This window comes from Bos javanicus, chromosome 29 (genome assembly GCF_032452875.1).
Source record: "Bos javanicus breed banteng chromosome 29, ARS-OSU_banteng_1.0, whole genome shotgun sequence".
NCBI classification, from domain to species: domain Eukaryota; kingdom Metazoa; phylum Chordata; class Mammalia; order Artiodactyla; family Bovidae; genus Bos; species Bos javanicus.
Window position 1 is genome coordinate 43,872,125 of NC_083896.1, and position 27,444 is coordinate 43,899,568.

General features: G+C 50.2%; 1 protein-coding gene across 1 annotated transcript; it reads left to right on the plus strand.

Moving 5' to 3' along the window:
• Nucleotides 1–27,444, plus strand: POLA2 (DNA polymerase alpha 2, accessory subunit). The gene is made up of 18 exons (XM_061406930.1): nucleotides 1–860; nucleotides 3,858–3,982; nucleotides 4,471–4,568; nucleotides 4,931–4,988; nucleotides 8,324–8,430; nucleotides 11,127–11,320; nucleotides 11,963–12,051; nucleotides 13,488–13,643; nucleotides 14,156–14,218; nucleotides 15,241–15,283; nucleotides 18,650–18,774; nucleotides 19,553–19,591; nucleotides 20,613–20,686; nucleotides 24,147–24,255; nucleotides 24,509–24,615; nucleotides 25,443–25,502; nucleotides 26,145–26,271; nucleotides 26,984–27,444. The coding sequence occupies exons 1-18, from the start codon at nucleotides 782–784 to the stop codon at nucleotides 27,131–27,133; spliced, it is 1,803 nt and encodes a 600-aa protein (XP_061262914.1). The 5' UTR covers nucleotides 1–781; the 3' UTR covers nucleotides 27,134–27,444.

Below are 27,444 nucleotides of genomic sequence, written 5' to 3' on the forward strand. Positions count from 1 at the left end.
TGAACTGAAGGAATCTCTTCCCAGGTGGCGCTAGTGGTAAAGAACCCGCCTGCCAATCCAGGACAAGAAAGAGATTCAGGTTGGATCCCTGGGTTGGGAAGATCCCCTGGAGTAGGAAATGGCAATCCACTCCAGTACTCTGCCTGGAGAAGCCCATGAACAGAGGAGTCTGTCGGGCTATGATCCATGGGCTCGCAAAGAGTCAGACATGACTGAAGACTTAGCGTAGCACCAAGGCTAACTGCGGAGCCGCCTGTAGAGCGGGCGGGCAGCCAGGCACCGGCGCGCGAGCTGGCGCTCAGGCATTTGTGCTCAAGCGTTCTCGGACGCGCGTGCGCGCGCTTAGTCAGGGACCTGACAGCCGGAAGCAGGAGGAAGTGGTGGGGGTGAACCTGGGTCTCGCGCATGCGTGCGCCGTACAAAGCATTTGGCGGGTTTTTCCGGGCTACTCTGTTTTGCTCCCATCACTGAGAAGTTCTGCAGTGGCTTTTAGGAAGCAGGACGTTCCAGGGGAGCGAACTTCTCAAGCTTTCTGTTTTCTTTCTCTAGGCGTTTGAGGGCTACCAAAAAAAGAAGGAAATAGTGTTTCTCTGTGACTGACGACTGGGCCCTTCTGACCGCCTAAGGTCTTGGGCCATTTGGTCACTCTCCGCCTCAGGCCCTCGGAGGGTGAAAGGATCAGAGGGACCTCGTTCTGCTCATCGATCTCCAGGCTTGTGGGTTTCTTGGCGTCAGATCGGAGCTAGGGTGGGCCCGGCCCCGGTCCCCCTCCTGGGTCATCATGGCTGTGTCCGCCCAGCTCTTGGTGGAGGAGTTGCAGATCTTCGGCCTAGAATGCGAGGAGGCTGTGATTGAGAAATGTGAGTTCCTTGCCCCCTCTCTGGTCCCCAGCCCAGGTCCACCCCCTCCCTGCTCTATTCCGAGGTTCACCTCCCCTAGATGGGGCTTGTCGGTGTTTGTGAGATGAGTGAAACTGAGTTTGAAACTTTGAAATGCTCACAGGGTACTGCTTGGATCCCAACTGAAAAATAAGAATGTGAAGAATGGTTTTCAGTCAGCGCAGTTGCACAGAATTAGGAAAATGTTTAAAGCCCAACAGAAAAGCAAGAGATGTTGGGATTTTGAAATGTAGCTTTTTATTCCTGGCTCCTCCCTTTCCAGCCTACACCTTAACTTCTGCTGGTCCATCACTTCTCATCAAAACTGTTGGCGGTCTGTGCAAATAAGAGTCCCTGTCCTGGGTTCCTAAAATTAAATTTTAGCTTTGCAAGGAACTTTAAGGAGCTTAGCAGCTGTTGCTGACAAAGTTTACAGGTGGAGAAACCTATTGTTGTTGTTGTTTAGAGGCTAGGTGTGTCAAAATGTTTTATGACCCCATGGACTATAGCCTGCAAGGCTCCTGTGTCCATGAGATTTTCCAGACAAGATACTGGAGTGGATTGCCATTTACTTTTCCAGGGGATCTTCCCAACCCAGGGATCGAACCCATGTCTGCTGCACTGCAGGCAGATTCTTTACCACTGAGCCACGGAGAAACAGATAAGGAGAGTTAATTGCCTGAGCTGGGCTGTGAACCAGATCTCCTGCGCCCACGTCCAGTAGTCCATTGTATTGGTGAGGCTCTAGGGCAGTGTCAGGAAGCAAACTCTCGGGAGGTGTGGAGTTACCGGTTTTAGAATCAGGATGATCAGGCATCTGCCTTTACCCTTCATCAGCACATTGAACTTCTTTTTTAATATAGAAAACCAGAATGCAAACGTTAATTTATGAGAGACTGGAATACTCTAAATTTTTATGTCCAGGGCATTCTCTTCCCAACAGGAGACTTGAATGAGAAGACCAATCATAGTCAGAAGTTTACTTGGTGAGCCTAGAGTCAAAACAAGAGAAATGAGTTGTGTGAACTAAGTTTGTAAAGGCTTCAATCCAAGATGCCTCCTGGTCCCATTTCGTGTAGGACCACATTGGCAGTGATGTTGGAATTCTAGACTTGTGCTTCATGATTGCTAACCTCACCTGGACCTCAATATTGCCTGACATATCTTAGCATATTTCCCTGATCTGTTCACTCTGAGTCTCCTATGGGAGACATTCGTCACCTGGTCCTCCTTTGACAATCTTCTGTCCCATGCTCACTCTCAGCTGATGAACTTACTTTCTGTTTCCCTGAGAAAAATAGAAGGATCTGTGTCTATGCTATATTCCTTGCCTCCTCCCATTACAGTGAATAAATTCTCCATATTTCCAGCAAAAGCCACCCGCTCCACTTGAGTCTTGAATCCCATTCCTTCTCTCCTCCTTAAGGACATCACTTCAGTAATTCTTCCCTTTCTTATTTTCTGTTTTCTCTCCGTAAGATATTTTTTCCTAGTAGCCTAGGAATGTGACTCTTACCCCAACCTCTAAGTACTCCATTGTTGCCCCATCCCACTCCAGTTATCTTCTCCCAGTTACAACAAATCTTCTCAGAATGATGGCCTCTTCTTCAGTTTTTCCTCTTTAAGCCCATTTCAGTCAGCTTTTTCATCCCCACCGCTTCACTGAAACTGCTCCTCCCAGGGTCACCAACGACCTTCACCTGGCCAAAGCCGCAGATGCGTTTTTCTGTCCGCCTTTGGATGAGCAGCAGCATGTGATGCCATTCATCTGGTCCTCTTCTTTAAAATGCATTTTCCTCTTAGCTGCTTGGACACTCCTCCTGGGTGTTCTAATGTGCGTGCCACCACCTCTTAGCCTTTGCACATTCCTCTGCATTCTAAGCCCCAGCTCCTTGATGATCTCACCTGATCTCATGTGTTTGCTAGTGGTCCCCAGATTTATAACTCAGCCCAGACCTTTTGCCTGATCTGCAGGCCAGTCTGCCTCCCACATGTCTCCAGCTGGAAGTCTGATTGGCATCTCAGCCTCAGTGTCTGAAGCTAAGCTCCTGCTCCCTCTCCTCAGAGTTCCTCCTGCTGCCTCCCCATCTCAGTTCATAGTAACTGGCCCCTTCTAGATGCTCAGGCTAAACCCACAGCATCATCCTCATGACTTTCTCTCTTTACACCCCACATCCAGTCAGCAGATCCCAGGGGCTCTACCTTCAGGATGCTTCCAGTCTAGAGTCCAACCACTTCTCCCCTCCTCTACTGACACTGCCTTGACCCAAGCAACTGTCATCTCTCGCCATGGATTTTGCCATGGTTCTCTTCATTGGTCCCTGATTCCGCCCTTGTCCCCTTCAATCTGCTTAACACAGCAGCCAGGGTGACCCTGTTCATTGGAAGTCAGGTTGTGTTACTGTTCTATTCAAACCACCCAGTGATTTCTGAGCTTGCTCAGAATAGTTACAGGGGCCAGCAGTCTGCACCCCCTTTACCCTTTCAGCTTGTCTCTGTCTCCTCCTTCCTCTTTGCATCCCAGCCGTGGAGGTCTTGCTGCTCTTGCTTCTCCCTCAGGATCCTTGCCTGAAAGCTCTATCCCCTCAACACTGCCTGCCACACTCCTTTACTTCTTCCAAGTCTACTCAGATGTCATGCCCTCAATGAAGCCTTCCCTAATCACTGTGTTTAAAATTGCCAGCCCCCTGATCCCTCTCCAGGCTTTATTTTTTCTACAAAACACATTTAACCAGCTAACATACATTTTTTACTTATTTGGTTGTTTTCTGTCTCCTCTCCATAGTGAGCTGCGTGAGAACAAGGGTTTGTCTCTTTGTTATTCACTGCTATTAATATATCCTCGTGTCTAGAACAGTGCCTGTCCCTAGTAGGTGCTGAATAAATGACTATTGAATAAATAAAAGATTATTTTCACTTTTCAAGGTGAAAGCCACAAGAAATGAACTAAGTTCTTATGTGTCCAATTTCCCCCTACAGTGGTAGAATTGTGCATTCTGTATGGACAGAATGAAGAGGGAATGGCCAGCGAGCTTATAGCCTTCTGCACCAGCACACGTAAAGACTGCTTTACCTTAGAGACCCTGAATTCTTTTGAGCACGAGGTAAGAAGAAACTGTAGGCAAGCTAATAATGTAAATTTCCGTGTCTGCTCTGTCGGAAGGTGGAGCACTGTATTGAGAAGAGTGTGTACCTTAGAATCAGACCTGGATTCCAGTCCCAAAGTGAGCTTGGACCAACTCTTTAATGACTCCTAACCTCAGTTTCCTCTTCAGTCAGTGGTCCCCATGATGTGTATATTTTATGGTTATTGAATGAATTGAGAATGGTTGTAAGTCCCTCCTAAAACTATGCTCAGCAGGTGGTAGTTTGTCAGCAAGTAATTGGTGTTAATATTAGAATTGTTACGTGTTGCAGAGAAACAGCGACAGGTTAAGTCTTTAGTCTATCATGTACACCTTCATTCTTCTTTTGAGGAATTTTGTATTTTCGATTATATTTCAAAATGCCCATGATTACCTCATGACTGTGGGGAACGCTTCCTCTATTACTTGACTATGGAATAATATATTCATTATCTTTTATTCCTCAGTTTCTGAGCAAAAGAGTATCCAAAACCCGACACGGCGCCTGCAAGGACAAAGGGCTCAGGCACGCAGGAGCCAGAGACATTGTCTCCATACAAGAGCTGTATCCTTTTCTGCTCAAGGCCCTTTATCAATCTACATATTGTATTTGCTCGTTGTCTATAGTTGCATGTGTAAGTTAAGAGCAAGTAATAAGGGATCTCCCTGGTGGTCCAGTGGTTAAGACTCCGAGTTCCCAATGCTCCATCTCTGGTCAGGAAACTAAAATCTGGTGTGCCACATGACATGGCCTAAAAAAAAAAAAAATTTTTTTTAATAAATAAATAATTTTTTGAAAACCACAAAAAACATAAGAACAAACTCAAATTTAAAGTAATATACCTAGTATTCAGATTTCTTATTTGATCGATCCTTGCCTTAGATTTTGGGTGGAAGTTTATTGTTTCTCTTAACCAGTGTTTTTAGAATTGAAGTGGAGGAGGAAGAGGAGACCCTCTTGAACTCTTACACCACACCCTCTAAGGTGCGTGTACCCTGTTTGGAAATTGCATTCTACACGTAGCATTTTTTTTCTTTATTCTAAAAATATCAGCACAGCACTTGAAGTTCTGAAGGAGAAAATTAGCCACTCATACAGTTCCTACTCTATTTCCACGTATGCATCTTCCTTTCCGATCATGTGCGTAGATGATTTTACATGATGGCAGTCCTTGTGGACACATAGTTATCCTGCTGTCTTCAGTTAGCATATCATAAAATTTTGGTCAGTGTGATTTCCCCATAATTGCTCTTTTTAGTGGGAGTCTAGTTTTGTATCGGGTGGAGGCACTGTGACTGCTGCTTGTCCAGTTTATGTGTTGGGCCCCGTGGTAAGAGGCGGAGTAGAGCAGTGGAAGGGCACGGTCCTCAAAGCCTGAGTCAAAGACATAAGTGACCTCGAGTGAGCTGCTTTTATCTCTCTGAGCTGCCATTTCCTTTCCTACATAATCAGGGTTCATTCATTCACTTACTGAGCAACTACTGTGAGCCAGACACTGGATGAACTGGTGAATGAAGCAGCCAAGGTTGTGCTCTGCCCTCAAGAAGCCAATAGCCAGCAGATAATACCCCGTGATATTATCTTGAATAATATCTTGAAGGGCTTGAAAACTAAATGAACATGTAAAGTGCCAAACCCAAAGCAATGTATTCAATAATCATAGTTAGTCTTTATGGAAAATGAATTTGTGGCAATCCTTAAACAAGGAGCAAGCCTTAATCTATCAAAGTAAATTACACTGTAACAAAGAAGATGATAAGGGAATTCCCTGGCAAGAACCTGGTGCTCTCACTGCCAGGGCCCTGGGTTCAGTCTCTGATCTGGGAACTAAGATCCCACAAGCCACGCTGCACGGCCCCCCACCCCAAAAAAAAAGAAGGAAGGAAAGGTGAGTCATTTAAATGTGCTTGTGGAGAGCAAAAAAGCTAAAATGTTCACAGCATCAGAGTTGTTCATATTTGGGAGGACTGACTCGTGGTAACTCAGCTCTCAGTAGACTGATACATAAATCAGATGCAAATTTACTTAATTTACTGTTGAAGTATACACATTTCCGATGGCTGAAATACCATATTGAGGACACCTCATTCCTGCTACAGAAGTACTCAGGAGGCTCGAACACAGATCAAAGTTTGGCCATGGAATCATAGCCAAGAGATGAGCTGAAATGAGTGAACAGTTTGAAATATGCATCTGGAGCTCAGAGGAGAGGCAGACTGGATCTGGGGTAGAAACAGGAAAAAGACTTGAACAGTGCCCAGCACGTGGGAACTCGGGCATCAGCGCAGCACGATGACAGGGTCAGAGCCCAGGGCTGGCCTTTCCCACCCAGACCAGTGCCAGGGGCAGGAGGGCCCATATTGCAGAGGTGAGTATGTCAGTGGTCTTAGCTTGTCACCATTAAATATTTAACTTGTGCAATGACAGCTACTCTTTTTTTATTTTAAAATATTTCTTTCTTTCTTTGTGCCAGGTCTTAGTTGCAGCATGTAGGATCTAGTTCCCCGAGCAGGGACTGAGCCCAGGCTCCCCTCCATTGGGAGTGCAGAGTCTGAGCCACTGGACCACCAGGGAAGTCCCACCAGCTACTCTTGCCCCCGTGCTCACCATAAATCTTCCGGTTGTAGTCCGGCTCCCCACATGTCCCGCCTGACAGGGAAAGATGTGTCAGCCTGCGGATTTGAAGTTCCCGTGCTGCTGCCGTCATGCTTCTAATAAGTGAATAATCTGGCTATAACTTGGGTTCCTGTGTGCTGTGAGGATGAGCTCCCCCCAGGGTATGAGACTGCAGTCCCTCTGTATGTCTCGTTATGGGTGGATAACCCGGCCCGTAGTGTTAGCAGTGAGTCTCCTGAGCTTGCTTCGAGTGAGCACACCCCAGGGACGTCTCGAGCTGGTTTGCTGACACAGTCAGGTTTCACCACATGGCTGAGGGCTGAGCCCCAAGGCTCTGCTCTTTCCCAGAGTCCTGTCCTCTTGCTTCATCCTGGGAGATGGACCTGGAGCTCTGTAGCCCCCTATATATTAGAAGGATCTTCGGGAAAAATAGTTTGAGAAAAGCCTATTGAAACCATAAAATCTTTGCCATCGTTTGGCCCAGTAATCGCTCCTAGTAAGAATCTCTCGTAAGAAATCATCCAAATTCCAGGAAAAGCTACGTGTGTTATACCACCTCAGAATTTGTTGTCTCCAGAAACAGATACACCCAACAATAGAGAAGTAGTTACGTAGACTATTATGTATCAATTCCATCCACACAGCTACCAGAAAGGGTGAAGACTGACAAAGAAGGAGAAATGCTCAGAATTAATATACAGCAAAAAACTCAGTATATACAATACTTCAATGAAGGATCATATTCAAACTAAGATTATAACTATTAGAATATTTTCAATTGGAAAAATATTGAAATACTAGAAAGGAGTATTTTTAAATGGCTATTGTATAAGTGTGGTACATAAGGAAGGGTCCTTTTAAAATCTAGTTTCCATTCCAGCCACTTAAGGGTGGTTTTGAATCCTGCTTTCTCTCTCCTTGCCTGTCTGTAGTCACCCCTGTAGGCAGCTTTGGTGGCATAACCTAAACCCGCAGCCAGGAGGAGCCCAAGGGCAGGGGAACGCCAGCCAACTAGCCGGCTGCCTGGTTTCCCTCCAGCGGAGGATTTTGTCTTTGCTCAGCCACAGTCCGTTGTCCCAGACTCTGGGGAGCGAGGGATCTCGGGATTTGCCAGTTTCACCCTCCACTCCAGGCATCTCTTTGGATTCTTCTTAATGAGCAAAACCACTCAGAAAACAAAACTGACCATCAGTGAGGCGTGTGCTAAATACTCTCCAAGTATGAGCTCACCGTGTTATCTGCTTGGAGTCACTCCCTTCTTTAATTCTGAAAACGTGTGGTAGACTTTGCCAGAATAAATAGTAACATGGTCCCATCCCTTGACAGGAAAATGTGTCCGTGCAGGTTAAAACTGTTTGTGTAGCCAGACTCCCAGCTGCGGTGAAGCAGAGAGGTGGGGAAGGAAAGTGAGCACACGAGCGATTTGACAGGACAGATCGCCTGCTTGGCAGTCCTCTGGGGGGATGTTGTTGGCATTTGTTTCATAGTTGCCTCCCAAATGGAGACAGCATACTGCTGAGGACTGAATTACAGTTGCTGAAGTCTGAGATTCTGCTTGAAAGATGGGTTTCAGAAGAAACCCAGACCTGTGCGGTCTGTGCCCTTCATCCAGGCACGTCCTCCCTTTCTTCCTGAGGATATGCGCACTTCACTTAGCAACCTGGGTCTAGAGTGACTGGGCCCTTCTCCTGTTTTGCTTCTAGGGTTCTCAGAAGCGAACTATCACCACCCCAGAAACCCCCCTCACAAAGAGGAGTGTGTCTGCTCGGAGCCCCCATCAGCTCCTCTCACCATCGAGTTTCTCTCCAAGGTATGCATTCTGGTAATTCAGCTGTCAGGCAGCAGGCCTGCCCTCCCCTCTCTCTGGTTACCTGGTGGAGGTAACCAGACACTACAGCCTGACTTAAGGAAGAGGGGTGGACGTTTCCCTCTGCAGTCGACTGGCTGGACGGCCGACTGCTCCCTCCCCTCCCCACCCTCATCCTGTGTGGAAAGTTACTGCTTCTTAGCTGTAGTTAAGGAAACTCACTTTCCACCCTCTTTTCTAGGGCTCATTTCCTAGCTCAGAAACTGATATCTCCTACCGAAAACAAACTGTCTATTCAGAAGTTGGGGAGCCTGCGAGTCTCTTGTCAGGAGGAGGCTAATAGGTTTCCACCTGCTTCTGTTAGTTCATGTGTTGTTGGTTTCTTTCTTCTTTTTTTTAGGTATTTATTTTTTAAAAAGAAAAGCACGTATCTTTGTTCATAATGTTGCGTAACCTGTTCTTTGTTCCTCACTCAGGTTACAACTAGTTGCTGAGTTTTCTTGTCCCTGAACCTACCCCAACTTCATTGGTATTTTATCCCTGCTGCCACTTCTGCACATAAATCCACAGGGATCACGTGTGACTTTTGGAAATCCATAAATGACACGTGTTCCATGAGAGAATTCCGTAGTGGGAGCTCTTCTGAGGAGAAGAAAGGGCTTTAGGTGCTGCCGCATCGGGATGGGGCAAAAGAACAGTGATGTGAACCAGTTAGGGCGACACTGGCTGCTGGGAGTCACTTCTAGACCAAGCAGAGCTTAAGACTTGCCAACCTAAGACTTTCTGTCACATCAGAAAGGAGGTGATAGGGACCTCCCTGGGAGTCCAGTGGTTAGAACTCAGCTCTTTCACTGCCGTAGTCCCAGGTTTGATCCCTGTCAGGGAACTAAGATCCCACAAGCCACTTGGCAGGGCCAAAACACACAAAAGAAAAAAAAAAAGGGAGCGCTAGCATTGTTCAAGATCAGAGCGGGTCAGATTCTTCTTTTTTTCTTCAATTTATTTATTTATTTGGCTCTGCCTAGTCTTAGTTGTCGGAGAAGGCAACGGCAACCCACTCCAGTACTCTTGCCTGGAAAACCGCATGGATGGAGGAGCCTGGTAGGCTGCAGTCCATGGGGTCGCTAAGAGTCGGGCACAACTGAGCGACTTCACTTTCACTTTTCACTTTCATGCACTGGAGAAGGAAATGGCAACCCACTCCAGTGTTCTTGCCTGGAGAATCCCAGGGACAGGGGAGCCTGGTGGGCTGCAGTCTATGGGGTCACACAGAGTCGGACACGACTGAAGTGACCTAGCAGCAGCAGCAGTCTTCGTTGCGGCACGTGGACTCTTTAGTTGTGGCATGTAGACTCTTGGTTGCAGCCTACAGGATCTCGTTCCCTGACCAGAGGTTGAACCGGGCCCCCTGCATTGGGAGCACAGAGTCTTAGGCCCTGGACCACCGGGGAAGTCCCCTGAAAGGTAGTGGATCCCGAGGGCAGATTTGACTTTGGTGTGGCCCACTCCTGCTTTCAGGAGTTTTCACCCTGGCTTCCGAATAGAACTTTCTAGACTTAGAAGGGCATCTTTGGATGCACAGAGATGGCTGGTTATAGAGTGGTTCTCGTAGGTGCCAGCACCATGGCAGCAGGTCTATTCTCTCAACAAGCAAGACTTTGAAACTTGTAGATCTGTTTGCAGCAGACCCCGTGTGAGCATCTTCCTGGGTTAAAGGGCCGGCTGTAATGTGCGCCTCACAGAGCTTCGTGCTTGGCGCAGTCGAGATGCCCTGCCTAGTCATTCTGTAATGCATGCTAGTAAAGCCGACATCAGAAACTGGCTTCGTAATTTATGAAAGTAACTTCTAAATTATTCAGGTGGAGGCAGCACTGGAGACAGAGGTCATTAGTCAGGCTCGTTTGCTGCAGCCTCTCTGCAAAGGAGGAACCGGCAGCACCCACTGGAACAGTGCCCATGTAGAACTGGCTCCCGCAGGGTTTCAGGGCATCAGATGAAGCCTGTTGTAAGCAGGCCTCTCGGTGCACTGTGTTCACAACCAAAGGCTTAGAGGACCTCGCTGTCCTCTAAGCAGATCAGCCACACTCGTGTGTCCCCGGAGGTGGACTTTATCAGCGAGTGAGGAGAAAGACGAGAACTTGCCGATTGAGACTTGGAGAATGGGAGTGTTTGTTCACTAGCTGACAGAATTCATTGCCTGTCCACCTCCAGAGACACTGGGGAAAGCTGATTCCCTTTCATTTAACTTCATTTTGTTACTGTTTTTACCTTGAACTGTATCATGAGGTGTTACGTGTACACAGAGCAACTTTCGGCTTATCCACAGTTGAGGCTCTGATGATATTCTAACAAATGCTAAAAATGCATAAGGAAGAAAATGGTACTTGAAACTGGCTCTTAATCAATTCAGAGTTTGGGTTTTGTTTTACTTTGTTAGTTTTAAGCCAGGAGAAGACCTTTTAAACTGTGTCTCTGTGTCTAAGCTTTTCTAAACACGTTTGGTATTCCTCAACCCCACTCATTCCTAAAATTCCTTAAAGGTCCAGAATGTCCAACCCCATTAAGCTGATTAGATTTATAAAATGTGAGGCCAGGCTGGCATGCCTCCAATCCCAAATTTCCAAGAGGTAACCTCATCTTAGACTCCTCTCCTTTTAGATGTGAACGCGGTAACTTTGATGTCTTTTGCTTCCAATCAGCGCTACTCCCCCTCAGAAATACAGCTCGAGAAGTAACCGGGGAGAAGTGGTTACCTCCTTTGGCTCGGCGCAGGGGGTGTCTTGGTCCGGGAGAGGAGGAGCTAGTCCCCTCAGCCTGAAGGTCTTGGGACATCCAGAGCCGCTCACCGGGAGCTACAAATACATGTTTCAGAAGCTCCCAGACATTCGAGAAGGTATTTGTTTTTCCCTTTGACATTCTGGAGGGTATAAAACCACCTGGAGGGGCTTGAATCAGTAACAAAGCTTCAGCTAGGCTGGTAGAACAAGTTCAAGGTTCCCTTTGATGGATAGATGTCCTCTGGGCGCCCCTATTAGGAAACGGATATGAGATGACCACTCTCAATAATTCTCCCAAATCACAAGCACTTTGCTAAGAAAAAGCACATAACCGTTTCCCAGTAACAACCACTTGAACTGTGTAGAGGAAGCCAATTAGAGTGTTAAAGGAAGCGGAGACATTTATGGCTTCTTCCTTGGAAAGACTGGAAGGCTCTTAGGGTTGTTCTTGGCTTCCCTGAAACCCCCCTGACCACCTGAGTAAGAGGCAGGCTGGGGAGGGATCCAGGCCGACTTTGGGACTGTGACCTCATCCGTGACCCCTCCCTCCCCCCGACCATGGCCAAATGGAAGGCCGGGTTCAGCAACCAAATATTGGGCAATTGGCTCGGGCTTGAGCAGCTTACAGACTGGCTGCTGTCCTTGGCACCCTGCCTGCTTCTGTGAAATGACTGACTTTAGTGTTTTACAAGGTGCTGTGTTTTCTCTGCTTGGCAAGTAAAATGTCTTAAACACGCTTTTTCCCTCTGGGATTTCAGTTCTGACCTGTAAGATAGAAGAACTTGGCAGTGAACTCAAGGAACATTACAAAATTGAGGCTTTTGCTCCTATTCTAGTCCCAGCACAGGTAAGAGTTGTTCTAATAGTCTTTCCTGATTGATACTGTTTTTTTAAATCAATGATGAAAAGTCAACCTCCAGCTTCCTTTTCACTAACTGTCTACCTTCTAGTTAGAACATCTACCTTGGATGAACTTGGTAAAATGGGTTATAAGTGCTGTCTGGTTTTGTGACCAGATTAAGTCATTTGCTTTGCACTTGGGTTAGAGCCTTGCGTGTAAACAAGATTGAGGGCCTTAAGCATTCAAGTGTCAGGATATGAGAACAGCAGCAAAGTGAGGATTTCCAGAAACGGTGACTCATGGTCTCTCCCCTTCTTTGGTCTCTGTCATCAGGGATCAGGTGCTGTGAATAATGTCCACGTCATACTTTAATCTAGCACGTGTACAGTGCTTTCTCTCTAGCATGTACGCTAAGGGGAGATGTGTTCTCAGAGTTTCTTTACAGCGCCTCTGTCACATATTTGCATTCAGAGGAGAATGGCCAGCTGGGGAAGATATGCAAAACCGTGTCATATAAGGAAGATTCGGGGGAGTTGGGAGGAAGTAGTGGAGGGGAGGCTGGGTTGTACAATCCCTTGGGGAAAGATTAGACTTCCTCGGTTTGCTCCCGGGAGTGAGAACAGGATAGAGGAAGCCACCGAGAGAGGAATTTCAGCTCAGTTTAATGAAGAACTTCCTGTTACAAGGCGGTATGGTGTGTGGTTAAAGGATATGGCCCTGGAGCCAAACATCTGGGCTTCAAACCCACACTTTGCCCACTGTTTGACGTTGATTAAATTATCTAACCTTTCAGCTGCTGGTTTTTCTCATGTCTAATATGGATGCAATAATAATATCCACCTCACAGTTATTGTGAGAGTTAAGTGAGTTGATACACATAAGCCTTTAGAACAGTGCCTGGTGTTCAGTGAGCCCAGTAAACCAGAGCTGTCATTAACCGTTATTCAGGAAATGGGTGAAGAAGGAAATGGCAACCCACTCCAGTATTCTTGCCTGGAAAAGTCAATGGACGGAGGAGCCTGGCGGGCTGCAGTCCATGGGTTTACATGACTGAGCACGCATGCATGAGGAAGGTGGAGGGAGATGGATGGGTTGGTAGCGATAAGCTGGTAGAACTTAAAAAAAGAGAGAGATATGTGGTGAGCGGGCTGCCAGTGGGGACGGTGGGCTCGGGCGCCAGTTCCCCTTCACTGGAGATGCTGTGGCTCAGACAGCCACTTAGAGGGGCTGGGGCATTAGATGGTGGACAGGCTAGGTGCCCTTTAAGGGTCCTTTCACCCCTGGGAGCCAGTGATGATACTTGTGGTCGCCTCGGGCTCAAAGTGATGCGCCACCAAAAACATGAGTGCTGTTATCGGAGGGCTGTTTTGCTCTCCATCGGGCGGACCAGATTGTAAGCTCCTGTGTCCCAAAGACTGTTGTTCTCCTGTGTATCGCGGTAGGAGCCCGTCACCCTGCTGGGCCAGATCGGCTGTGACAGCAACGGGAAGCTGAACCACAAGTCAGTGATTCTGGAGGGAGATTTGGAACATTCCTCAGGCGCTCAGATTCCAGTGGATCTATCTGAGCTCAAAGAATATTCTCTATTTCCTGGACAGGTGAGATCAGGGGTGTGTCTCCCCTCTGGATGTGGCTATGCTATTTGCTCCTGGTGTGTATAGTGAACTGTGGCCAGGTGCCCCGCACTTTTGACCTCTGATGCCAAGAGGTGTAACTGGAGCTCAGGCACCAGAGCGGATGCCAGTGTGGGGGTTCCAATCCCCTGTGTGCTCCGACCTTGGCTCTAGGATCTGCTGCCAGGTTTCAACCCCAGCTCCACCCCGCAGGGCGGATGACTGTGGTGATGTTACTTAACCTCCCAAACCCAGAGTGTCCTGATCTGTGAAATGGAAATGATAATCCTCACCTTATAGGAATGTTGTAAAAATGAGATCACCATGTAAAGCGTAATTATTATTACACTAATATAACCCCCTTCATTTGTTTTCTAGAAAAACACCCCAAGCTTACAATTACAGAATGAGAGTAGCTGGACAGTACTTGTAACTCTATCACAGTAACTTCTTCCAGACCTCCTGTTGACCAAGTCTGTCTGCTGCCTGCCTTTCAGGTGGTGGTCATGGAAGGAATCAACACCACGGGTAGAAAACTTGTTGCCACCAGACTCTACGAGGTACAGTGTGTGGGCTTCTCTCCATCCTGGAGCCCATCCTCTGTAAAGGCCTGTTGATTCGCTTCTCAATTCTCTGTAGAGTATGACCTACTTCTAGGTCAGGGCTTAGCAAACTGCTCCCCTAAAGGGCCAGACGATACATATTTCAGACTCCACAGACTTGGTCTTCATACAATGTCAACTCTGCCATCGTAGCACAAAAGCAGGCACGAACAACCCATTATCCAAAGAGCGTGGCTGTGTGCCAGTGAAAGTTTACTTACAGCAACAGGCGGTAGCCAGATTCGCCCGTAGCTTAGCAGCCCCTGCTCTGCGGTGATCCTCTGCCGGCTTCCAGGGCATGTGGAAGAAGTAGCAGCTTAGCAGCCCCTGCTCTGCAGTAACCCTCTGCCGGCTTCCAGGGGACGTGGAAGAAGTAGCAGCACCTGCCCTCCCAGGCAGGACACTGATCCTGCAGTCGCCCGTTTTGCTCCTGCTCTTTCCTGGGTGTGTTTTGAGTTTAGCCGTGACCTCATGCTACCAGGTGTCTTGGCCACTCTGAGCAGTAGAGGAAAAGGGAAGGGGCATCAACTCTGTGGTCTTCCCTAATAGCTCAGCTGGTAAAGAGTCCACTTGCAATGCAGGAGACCCCGGTTCAATTCCTGGGTCGGGAAGGTCCGCTGGAGAAGGGATAGGCTACCCACTCCAGTATTCTTGGACTTGCTTGGTGGCTCAGCTGGTAAAGAATCCATCTGCAGTGCTGGAGACCTGGGTTCGATCCCTGGGTTGGGAAGATCCCCTAGAGAAGGGAACAGCTACTCACGCTAGTATTCAGGCCTGGAGAATTCCATGGATTTCGTAGTCCATGGGGTCTCAAAGAGTCAGACACGACTGAGCGACTTCCACTTTCATCAACTCTGTGGGCTTTTAGCTCCAAGGAGCAAGACACCCACAAACAAGCCCCCATTCAGTGCCCACCCCGTTCCTGACCAGAGGCGGAACCTGGGGCAAAACCTCACCACAGTTTTCTCTCCTGTTTGAAGGGTGTGCCGCTCCCGTTCCATCAGCCCGATGAAGAGGATGGAGGTGAGCTAGACTTCCAAGGGTATTTTGCCAACAGTGCGGGTGGAGAGGGGTGGGCCAGGGTCTGGAGCACAGTTCCTCTGGCCCTGGGAAAGCTTCAGGAGCTGTGAGAGAACCGTTCTGGAGCTCCAAGGCGACCGCAGATTCATGGGTTCACGGGCCCTTTGTGGAAGGCCAGGGGTCTGAGCCTGTGTGGCTGGTCAGCCTTACCTCCTGTGCTCTGATTCCACAAGAGCTGGCATTTCAAGACTAGTGTTTAACAGGTGTTTGAAGGTTGCTTTGAAAAAGAAAAAAACCAGTGGAATTCCCTGGCTATCCAGTACTTAGGACCCCAAGCTCCCAATGCAGGGGCACAGGCTCCATTCCTGGTTGGGAAAGATCTTGCATGCCATGCGGCCAAAAAATGAAAGGGAAGGGGGAAGAAAAGGAAAAAAACAAGAAAAGGGTAAAGAGCACCAATTTAAAAAAGAATTCCTTTAAATGCCATGTGATATTCTGGACAAGGAAAGGGGACATTAGTGGAAAAACCAGTGACATTTAAATAAAGTCACGAGCTAACACTAACATACCAGTATTAATGCCTTCGTTTTGATGAATGTACCCTAGTTATGTAAGATGTTAGCATTAGCGGTTGCTGGGTGAAAGGTGTACATACGGGAACTCTGGACTCTGTTTGGGACATTTCTACAATTCTAAGGTTATTCCAAAAAGGAAACTGTATTTTAAAATTACACACATTTCTCAGGAAGCCTAGACCATCTTGGTAGCTAACCTAGATGAGAAAAGATGAACATTTCAGTAAACTTGGCTTCAGAACAATTCCAAGCATTTTTGTAAGCAGAGCAGTAGGCTGTTGAGGATTAGCAGGGAGATAGCTGATGCTAGCTGTATTGTCAACACCCCCTCCACGTTAATGTTGTGTGAGGTCATCCTTAGAGGCGGCCTGGAATTGGGAGCAAGATTTAGGAGTTTATGACCTTGCACATTCTCTCAGGAAGTAAGTGTTTATGGAAACTGGAGTGCTGGTGTTGAATCAAGTTCAGGTAGCAAAGGGGACAGACAGGGCTGAACTGCCCGGAGCCGGAGCTGCGCCACGGAAATCTTTGGAAGCAATTGAATAAGTTGCTTTTGTTTTGTTAATAGTCATTTATTTATTTGGCTGCACTGGGGCTGCATTGTGGCATGCCGACCCTAGTTCCCTGACCAGGGATCGAACCTGAACTTCCTGCACTGGGAGTGTAGAATCTTAACTGCTGGAAGTCCCTGAAAAAGTTGTTAATAGACATTTTGTGAGCAAGGTGTTGGGCTCAACACCTGGGTGTGGAGACACAGAATACATGGACCTGGCCCCGGGCGCTCACCGTTTACCTGGGGCCGGCGTCTCCTGGGCGCCTTGGAACTGAATGTAGCTTTGTCGCCTCCCCTCTGCACAGCACCAATATTACTCTCCTCCTTGAATTCTCTATCTCAGTTCAGTTACTGCTACGCTCGACTAACAGTGGCCCTCATTCCTGGAATATATTCCTGAACATATGACTTTATATGGCAAAAGGGACTTTGCAGGTGTGACTAAGTTAAGGCTCTCGAGATGGGGGTTGTCCAGGTGGGCTCAGTGTAACCACAAGGGTCCTTATAAGGAAGGGCGGGAGAGGGCGGGTCACAGAGATGGACATGTCAGGTTCTGGCTTTGAAGATGGAGGAGGGGCCGTGGGCCAAGGATGCAGGCAGCTCTGGAAGCTGGAACGGGCCAGGAAAGGATTCTCCCCAGAGCCTCCAGAAGGAATGCTGCCCTGCCCACACCTTGATTTTAGGACCTCCGACCTCTTGGACTGTAAGATAACAAATGTGTATTGTTTTAAGCCACCAAGTTTGTGGTAGTTTGTTACCAAAACCATAAGAAGCTAATAAAGCTGCCTGTTAAGAAGTCAAGGATCATTGGCTTTGTTGTAAGCTACAGAACCTGGTTCAGACTAACTTAAGAGAATTTGTTAGGGGAAACTCAGGTAGCACACAGCCCGGACAATGGCCGGAACAGGCTTACAGTCCGGATCACGGCTCAGCAACGCCAGGTGTCCAGGTAGCAGGGAGTCCTGGGCTGCACTGACCAGGCACCTCAGCTGGATGGGTCAGCGCCCGTCTTTTTTCTGTCCTTGCATAGTTCACCTTGAGATTCTGGAATCCAGAGGAGAGAGTAAATGGCTTAAGCCAGTACATGCCTGCTGCTCTTTGGCTGGGGAGGACGGTGCACCTAACTTACATCTCCATAGGGCAGCGGGTGGAGGGGAGAGGACCTTATGGACGCCAAGGCGGATTCTCTAAAAGGAAAGCAGATGCTTTGAGGAAAAGGGCACCCCGAAACAAGGCCCTGCACCCCATAACACGAGAGTCTCCCGTCCCAAGCCTTGCCCCCTAGCTGGTCTTCCCGGACCCCTCGATGTACCAAATTCTCCAGCTGCTCTCAACACTGATGGTCCCTCCCACTGAGCTCGCAAACCTCAGTGCTGTTGGGGACCTGCCTTGCCCGGGCTCCCGAAAAACTCTGCTCTCAAGTGTAAGCAAAGTCACAAAAAGACAAATACCACATGATTCCCCTTAGATGACGTTCCTAGAGCCGTCAGAATCATAGAGGTGGTTGCCAGGGACTGGGGGAGGGGGAGCAGGGAGTTAGTGTTTAACGGGTGCGGAGTTTCATTTTTACGAGATAGAAAGAGCTGTGGAGATGGAAGGTGGTGACAATTGCACAACATTATGGATTTATCTAATACCACTCCAGTGTTCTTGCCTGGAGAATCCCAGGGACGGAAGAGCCTGGGGGGCTGCCAGCTATGGGATCGCACAGTCGTACATGACTGAAGCGACTTTGCAGCAGCAGCAGCAATACCACTGAAATGTTGGCTTAAACATGGCTGTGATCAGGAGGAATTTCCCTGGTGGTCCAGTGGTTACACTCAGAGTTTTCACTGCTGGGGGCACAGGTTCGATCCCTGGTCAGGAAACTAAGGTCCTGAGACCCACGCAGCACGTCCCCCCGCCCCCCAAAAAAGTTGAGTTTTGTGTTGTATATATTTTACCACCCAAAAAAAAAAAGTTAAGAGGAAAACCACGTAAGCAAACGTCACTTTGATCAATTCTCTCATGACTCCCACCTTCCTCCCATCATCTCTGGAGTTCTGGTTGCTTGCACACTTGCCTGTCTGTGCAGCTCATGGAGGGCTCTTTGAGGGCAGGGTGAGGTCTCATTCCTTTCAATCCCCAGAGTTGCACATGTGGGACTCTTAATTGAGTCCCGAGGCTTCTTGCCCTCATTGTCCTTTCTCCCACCATCCCAGCATCTTCTCATCAACACCTTAACAATCCTTTCCGGCTTAGATTCTGAGCAGTTCATGGTCCTGGTGGCCTGTGGGCCGTACACCACATCTGACAGCATCACCTTTGACCCCCTGCTCGACCTGATCACCATCATCAACCGCGACCGACCGGACGTCTGCATCCTGGTAGGGCCCCTCCGGGGACAGTTCACCTAGGGAGGCACCGAAGGGAGAATGGGGTGGGCGTAATCTTAGAAAAAGGTCTGATGAGGTTCTAAATTTTTAGGAAGAGTGTCAAACTCTCCTCCTTCTTAAAAGTATTTCTGAGTTCTTGGTCTCCCTCTTTGGCGAGGTGTGTGCGGTCTTTGTTTTAATGTTTGTTTATCTGGCTGCACCGGGTCTTAGTTGTGGTGCGTGGGGTCTCTGATCTTCGTTGCAGCATGCAAGATCTTTAGCTATGGCGTGTGAAATCTAGTTCCCTGACCAGGGATAGAACTCGGGCCCCCTGCGTCGGGAGCAGAGTCTTAGCCCCTGGCCCACCAGGGAGTCCCTTTGTGTGCATGGTCGTAATCAAAAAGCCCAAGGGGTTTGCCACCTGCACTGACTTTTCAGTATTTCACCTCTTGTCTAATTACTCCCATTTGTGGACTCATCTCTTTTGAAAGCTCAGAGTACTGCTTCTTGGAGGTAGATTGCCCTTGCTGGGTTGAAGGGGGAACAAAACCCAGCATTATAGGAGGCAAAGCAGCTAGTGACGGCCCAGTGCCTGTCCATCCAGGAGGCTGTGTCCTTCTGCCTGTCCTTTCCATCCCACCCCCGCCACCTGCCACCTGTCCCAGCCTGTACAGGCAGCCTTGGAGGGAGAGATGGACCCTGGGCAGAGAACTGCTAGGATCGGGTGTGTGAGGGTACTCAGAGGCATGTGCAATTCTGATGTGTTCTTTTGGTACCTTCGTTTCTGCAGTTTGGCCCTTTCCTGGACGCTAAGCATGAACAGGTTGAGGTAAGTGGCTGGGGCTGGAGTCAGGGAGAGACTGGGTACTCGCATTCAGTCAAGGCCTCACTGTTACTTTCATTTCTTGGAGTTTATCCTGCATTTGTAACAGCCTAAATGAATCCCTGTGGCTGATCAGAAAAACATGATTGCAGGGCAAGTCTAATAAAGGTACTGAATGTGAGGGCTTCATTTCACCAGAGTACATAGCCATCTGGAAGCTGGGGCGGGTGGGGGAGGGGATCCAAATATCTGAGTCCTGGTCCCCTTCGTGTACACGTGTGGCTCTGGGGCAGGAGGGTGGGGGAAGTGCCCGTGGTCCCCCGGAGCTGTGCCTGTGAAAGCCCTTTGCTGGCTGCGACAGCTCTGGGCCCTGAGTGTCACTGTCCTTTGAACTTAACACACAAATGGCCCTTCTGGAGGGGTTTCTTTGTTTTTTGTTTTTTTTTTTTAATTTTCAACTGCTGGGTCTTCACTGCAGGCGAGCTCTTCTCTAGCTGGGCAAGCAGGGGCTGCTCTTCAGTTTCGGCGTGCAGGCGTCTCGTTGCAGTGGCTTCTCTTGTTGCAGAGCGTGGACTCTAGGGCATGCAGGCTTTAGTGGCTGCGGCACGTGGGCTCAGTCGTCGCAGTTCCTGCACTCTAAAAGCACAGGCTCAGTAGTTGTGGCACAGGCTCAGTTGCTCCTCGGCATGTGGGATATTCCCAGACCAGGGATCTCCTGCGTTGGCAGGTGAATCCCTTACCCCTGGGCCAGCAGGGAAGCCCTCTCAGGTTTACCAGCCACAGCAAAGGCTGCAAAGCTCTTCCTACTCCTCCCCTCGGCTCACTTTCAGGACTGATTCTTCCCTGACCTCCTTGCCTGCTCCCAACTAGACTCAGTTCTCAAAAGGACAGAGACCTTTGTCTTGTGTATCTTTGTATCTCCTTCAGCTCCTCACCCAGCATCTGCCCCCATGGCCGTCTGACCAGCGCTCTACAAGTGAACAGACACCAAACATTCAACCTGTAAATCTCCTTTCTTTTCTTGCAGAGCTGTCTGCTGACGAGCTCATTTGAAGATGTTTTCAAGCAATGTCTCCGAACAATTATTGAAGGAACACGAAGGTCAGCATTCAAAATACTGGGCAGAACCTTACATTTCCTGAGTTTCTCCAGGGCTCCCCGTTAATGCTGAAACCGTTCAAAAGTCGTGGTAGTTCCCATCCTTGTATCGTTTTGAACTGCAGAGATCAGCTAGAACCCTTGCACTTCAAGCGCGCCGACCCTGAGTGAAGAGGCATCTTTGTAAAAACAGAGATAAACACACTGGAAAGGACAAGGCTGCCCAGACTTTCGCTCTTCCCTGGCTCTTTCTGCATTTCCTTCCTTTTCTCACTCCCTTTTGTAGAAATTCATGTTCCCTGGGAATCTTCCCGGGGTGGGGCCGGGGAGTGTTTGATGGCTTACAGCACAGAGTCCCAGGGGGCCTAACATCTCCTGTGAGTGAGAGTTGGGGGGTGAGCCCAAGTCCTTCCCCGAGTCAGTGCTTCGATGGTTTCACGGCGCCCCGCGACAGCTCGTACGTGGGTGGGGACACATGAGGGTGGGGATTTTGAACCCTTGCCAGGGACTGGAGGGATGGGACTGGGAAAGGTCATAGCGGTGATGAGGGCTGGGCAGTTCTAATTTGAGAGAAAAGTCGCTATTCCAGGAAGAGCCTAAGCTAGAAGTAGAAAGTTTTTCTGGAAGCTGACACCCCCATTTCCTGTCGCTCCCCTCCAGTGCCCGGGTTCGAGAGAAGCTGCTCTTGGTGGTGGATCTCCTCCTCCGGGGATCTGCCTGCCAGGAGCTGAGCTCATCGAAAACAAACATTCCTGAGGCTAAGTGTAAAATACGTCTGGAACAACGGTGGTTTTTGAAACAAGATGTATAGTCTTCCGCCCTTGGCGGTGAGAACTGATCCCAGCAATGATTAGCTGTCATTCTACCTTCTCGTCCCAGCAGGGTAGGCCTCTCGGACTGGGGGAGAACCCCAACCGTCCCCAGAATCGGGGGGCTCGGATCGTGTGGTGTGACAGCCTGCAGCTGGGCCTGCCGCTCCCTTCTCCCTCCCCCACTCCAAGTGACACGACAGGTGTCTTCCCTCTGCACCCCCAGGGTTGTTGGGACCCTGAATGAGTTTGTCAGACCTGGAGGCTCCTCAGGAGATAAGTCCCTGAAAACCAGGGGCAGGCCTGGTGTCCCTGTTTTGTCAGCCCTTGGGTCCCCTCCGGGATAGGCAGGGACCGCCCCGCACGCCAGCCGGGTGCTTTCCCTTGAGATGGGGTTGTTTTTGGTTCCTCACCCCATGTGGTATTGACAGCAGTGCCACACAAAGAACAGACCGGGCATTGTTGCCCTGGGGGTGAGCTCCCAGCACCACCAGGCACTTTCATCTGCAGCCACAGTGCGCCTCGGGGAGAGGGGCTGCCCACCCTCCCCAAACAGTATAAAAATGGCCCTCTTTGGGGGGATTTATTTTTACTCTGAGGGGTCAGCAGTACAGAGCACTGAGCCCATTTATCAGTGAAAACCAGAGCCCATGAGGAAGTGCCGCCTCCCTCCCGGGAGCCCAGCAGAGCCCCGGAGCTTGAGGGAGCGGCTGCGAGGCCCGGCCCACCATGATGTGTGAAGTTGTGCAATGCTCAGCATAGTTGGAATTTTCTCGCGGATCCCTCCCCCTACAACCCGTGTATAACTCAGAGCAGGAGGCCCGTTTCCTCCTTAACTGTTGCTCTGCCAGCTCCTGCGAGGAAACAGAGCAAGTCCACGTCTTAACAGCGGCCGGCTGCACCTCTGCTCTTTGTGTCCATCACACACTGAGCCCCGGGGGTCTGGAACACACACTGTCCCCTCCAGGCCACCCCTCGCTCGTTTGCCAGGCTTCAGCACCCAAATTGGTAGTCTTGGATAATCACAGGGAACTTCTCAGTGGCAAAGGGACAGTAACTCATTTGCAGAGCACCCTTGGTCTCGAGGTTCAGATTTTCCGCTGCAGAAGTGTCGGCTCACGCTTTGAGCAGGCGTGACAAACAAGTGGCACGTGTGTGAGCATCAGCAGCACCTTTATCCCTCGTGAGAGGCAGCTGTGTCCCTATACCTGCACAGGTGGGTACCTGCCTGTGCCCACCTTTGGGAAGCCTTCTCGTCTTAAGCAAGAGAGGGCGCTAGAAGTGAAAGCTAGTGGTGGGTGTTGTTCAGTGGCTAAGTTGTTAACGATTCTTGTGGTCCCATGGACTGTAGCCTGCCGGGCTCCTCCGTCCATGGGATTCCCCAGGCACGGATGCTGGAGACGCAAGAGAAACAGGTTCAATTCCTGGTAGGGAAGATCCCCTGGAATAGGAAATGGCAACCTGCTCTAGTATTCTTGCCTGGGAAATCCCATAGACAGAGGCAACTGGCGAGTCCATGGGGTCACAAAGAGTCGGACACAACTGAGCAACTGAGCATGCACAGGGATCGAACCCGAATCTCCTGCTTGGCAAGTGGATTCTTTACCACTGAGCCACCAGAGAAGCCCAGCGGATGTCAGATATGCCTCCAAAATAACACCTTCCACCTTAGGCCCCTCTGCCAAGGACAGCGAGGGAATCAAGGAGATGGGTTTTTTCCCTCTTCTCTTGTGTGGCTGGAGAGGATAAAGCGTCGGCCCCTAGAGTTTCGGGGTTTCTCTTCACTTCTGTGTTATAACCCTCCACAGAGGGAAGTCTGTCATCTCTGCTTCTGCTGTTGCTGGTAGATCTCTCTTTCATGTTTGTCAGACCGTCAGCTGAGGAATAAAAACCAGCCCTGGTTCCCTGTGTGAGGCGGAGGGGCAGGGAGGGGGCGTGAGCTCTGGGAGAATGCACCATCTCTCCCCCTCCTGGATCCAGCCTGCCTGCCTGGTCCCTCCCGAGGGAAGAGCCCCCAGTCAGGGAGGCAACTGGACACCTAAAAGCCACATCTGTTCACCCAGTGTGAAGAGTCAGAACTTTGGCTTCAGCTCTTGGTCTGAGGAAGGTGAAGATGTCTCAGTCTCTCAGCTGTGTCCGACTCTCCAAACCCGTGGACTTCAGCCCTCTAGGCTCCTCTGTCCATGGAATTCTCCAGATAAGAATACTGGAGTGGGTTGCCATTCCCTTCTCCAGGGGATCTTCCCAACCCAGGAATCGAACCCGGGTCTCCTACATGGCAGGCAGATTCTTTACCACTGCGCCGTCTGGGCTCTGAGGATTTCTGGTCACATCCTTGTCCTTCCTGATTTTCTAGATCTCTGTCTCGTCTTCCCTTTTTCTGCCGGTCATCCTCTTCCTCTCTCAGTAGAACATGATGCGGAGCTGCGAGAAAACATGTCCTGAGCCCGTCGAGGTGGTTGTGTGATAGAACAGCCCGTCTCTCACACCCAGTACCCCATGGGGAAACAGCAGCCCCTCCTCATGGAAGAGCTCTGTTTGAGCATCCCCCTTGGAAGCAGGCTCTTGTCTGAGGCCCTGACACTTGGAATCTGTCACCCGGCTATGAGCTGTGTTCATCTTCCTTCTTCTGACATGTTTTTTTGGCAAACCAGCTCTGGCTCCCACCTCATCATCGTCCCGTCGCTGAGAGACGTGCACCATGAGCCCGTGTACCCACAGCCTCCCTTCAGCTGCTCCGACCTGCTTCGAGAGGACAAAAAGGTACACGCGTCCCCTCCGTAACAGCAGGCAGCCGAGTGCAACGTGCCAGTGGCGACCACCCAACTCCATCTGGAAGTGGAGGGTGGGGAGATGGAGGGCCTGACTCTCAGCTTCTCTTTATCACAAGCACATGTGTTATGTACTGTGTGTTGGACTTTCCGTGGTCTCCCCAGCCCTCTGGACCCCCCACTTTCCCAGAGGAGAAGTTTCTAACTGCGACACACTAACACCTGCCCCGCCCTTCTCGTTCCAGCGAGTGAGGCTCGTGTCCGAGCCCTGCACCCTTTCCATCAACGGAGTGATCTTTGGTTTGACATCCACCGACCTGCTGTTCCACATGGGGGCTGAGGAGATCAGTAGGTGAGAAGGGGCTTCCAGTTCCACGGGCAGTTTCTGGCCCTCTGGACCCTGGTCCTGTCCTTGGCCAAAGGCCTGCTGGGCAGAGTCTCAAACAGGCAGTCCCTAGAGCAGCACTTTCTGCCAAACCCTTTGGCCAGTGAGTTTCTCTGCACCCACAGGGGGCGGTGGGACACGCATGTGTCTGTTACCACTTGTCTGCAGTGTTTGAGGCCCTGCGGGGTCCCTTCCATCCTATCTTTGCCCCTAATTTCTAGTCATAGACATTCATCTACTTTGCTTCCTTTGCCACATGTGTGACCTAAACAAGCTGTCCATGTGCATGGGGTGACTGTATTTACCCTGGAGGGTATTCCCCCTCCCAGAACAAGGTATTACTCTGCAGGGGATCAGATGCTACCGGGTCTGTTGAACTGAGGCCCAGTGGTTCAGTTCTTCCATTACCTGTGATGGGAAGGAGTGCGGAGCCATTCGTGTGTTAGGAGAGATGGGTGTGTGCAGGTTGGCTCTGGTTGGAGGTGCAAGGGTCAGCCAGCTACAGCTGGCCCCTCGAGGGGCAGACCCCACGTGCTCTCGCACGGTGTGGGGCTGATGACGGCCTGCCTGGGCCTGATCACAAGGAGTTCCCGCTCTTCCCCTTCTCAACCCAGTGTCCTGCTCAACAGACCGAGCTGTTTACAGATACGTCTTTAAACTTCCCCAGAGGCAACTTCCTGTCACACACCTTGGCCACATCACTTCTCTCTAGTTTAAGAAATCCTCCCCAAAGAGAAACAGGTGCCGAGAGACAAGTTTCCACATTCCATTTCTTGCTTTTCTTCCTTCTGCAGTTCTTCTGGAACTTCAGACCGGTTCAGCCGAATTCTTAGACACATCCTGACCCAGCGGAGGTGAGCCCGCCCGGTGGGGCACCTGCCCGTGCCCGGGGTGCGTTGGAGTCACAGAGCTCGGACAGATTTGACTTCAAGAACCTTCCCCAGTGGACGTGAAAGTTGCTCAGTCGTGTCCAACTCTTTGCAACCCCATGGACAGCAAGGAGATCAAACCAGTCAATCCTAGAGGAAATCAACCCTGAATATTCATTGGAAGGACTAATGCTGAAGCTGAAGCTCCAATCCTTTGGCCAGGCCACCTGATGCAAAGAGCCAACACATTGGAAAAGACCCTGATGCTGGGAGAGATTGAGGGCAGAAGGAAAAGGGGCAACAGGGAATAAGAGGGTTGGATGGCATCACCGACTCAGTTGACATGAGTTTGAGCAAATTCCTGGAGATGGTGAAGGACAGGGAAGCCTGGCCTGTGCAGTCCCTGGAGTCACAAAGAGTCAGACACGACTTAGCAACTGAACAACAACAGCCTTCCCTAGGCCCCACCAGGGAGCTCCCTCCTGGCATGACAGGCCTGCTCTGTCCCCCAGATACAGAGGCGGGGAGAGGCAGGGTGTGACAGCGTGAAAACCAGCGGCAGAGAAGGAGTCCATCTGGGGACGGCTCCCAAGTCCGCTGCTGCTGACTCTCTCTTCCTCTCTGCAGCTACTACCCACTCTACCCACCCCAGGAGGACATGGCCATCGACTACGAGAACTTCTACCTCTACGCTCAGCTGCCCGTCACCCCCGACGTCTTCATAGCCCCATCAGAGCTGAGATACTTCGTGAAGGTGGGTTTGAACTCAGCCATTTCCCAGCAATGCCAGAACCAGTTCCTTTCTGGAGCCCTGGCACTTAACTCCTCTCGGGTCTGCTGGTGGGGACAGTGGCCTCGTTCCTTTGGGGGAGGGGTAGGAGTAGAAAACAAATCTGTTAGTATAATGCTTAAGTGATGCGCCCTTGCTGCCCACTGCCACCACCCCACCCCACCCACGGCATGGTGCTCAGGCAGCCCAGCCTGGAAGCCCCGGAGGCAGCTAGGAAGGCCCTCGAACCACGGTTCTCACCCATGACCACCTCGGGTGACCTGGGCTTGCCTGTCCCCTCCCTGAATTCTGAGATGAGCTCCCAGCAGCTCTTGGGCACGTTCAGGTTCGGGCTCTCGTGGGGGAATGTACCCCATCAACCTCCTCTTGCCAAAGCAGAGCCAGTCCAACCTCAGGAGGTAAACCTTTCACGCTGTGAAACCAATAGAGCAAGTTTGTCTCCACGTTTGGGAATTGGCTGAGTCACCTTCTTTATTTTGTTTTGGAGACACAAGAGGGACTCAGAGTTTTCTGTAATAAATTAACACATTGGCCCGAAGATGGTTTTCGTCTGCCTTTGTTTCCAGTTTCTATAACATCCTCTGGGGCTGAACCCCTAGATGAGTCCAGCTTCTTCACATCCGTGCCCATGGTTTCAGCCTTTCCAGACCCACAGTCACTCTTTCCTCCCCTCCAGGACATCCTCGGCTGCGTCTGTGTGAACCCGGGGCGCCTCACCAAAGGCCAGGTGGGGGGCACCTTCGGCCGACTCTACCTCAGGAGGCAGACCGCAGGCGGCGAGGGGCGGCAGAGTCCATGTGCTGCCGCCCAGGTGGTCAGGATCTGAGCCGCTGTCCTTCGTCAGCCCCGTCGCGCAGGCCTCACAGACGTTGGGACTGGGAGTAGCCCTCTGACAGGATCCCACCCGTGGAAGGGGCAGGGGCCCTGCGGGAAGGCCTCGGGCAGCCGGTCCCCATCCCTGAGTCCAGCTTCTCTGGAAGAAAACTGTTGTTTCTTCCTGGACACTTAGAGTCCAGAGAGAACTGGCCGTGGGTGCAGCACGCTCAGGAAGGTCAAGGCTTTACGATTTTGTATATGAGTCAGACAGGAAAACAACTTTTGGAGAAATAGAATAAATTCTGTAACTTCTGCGTTAAA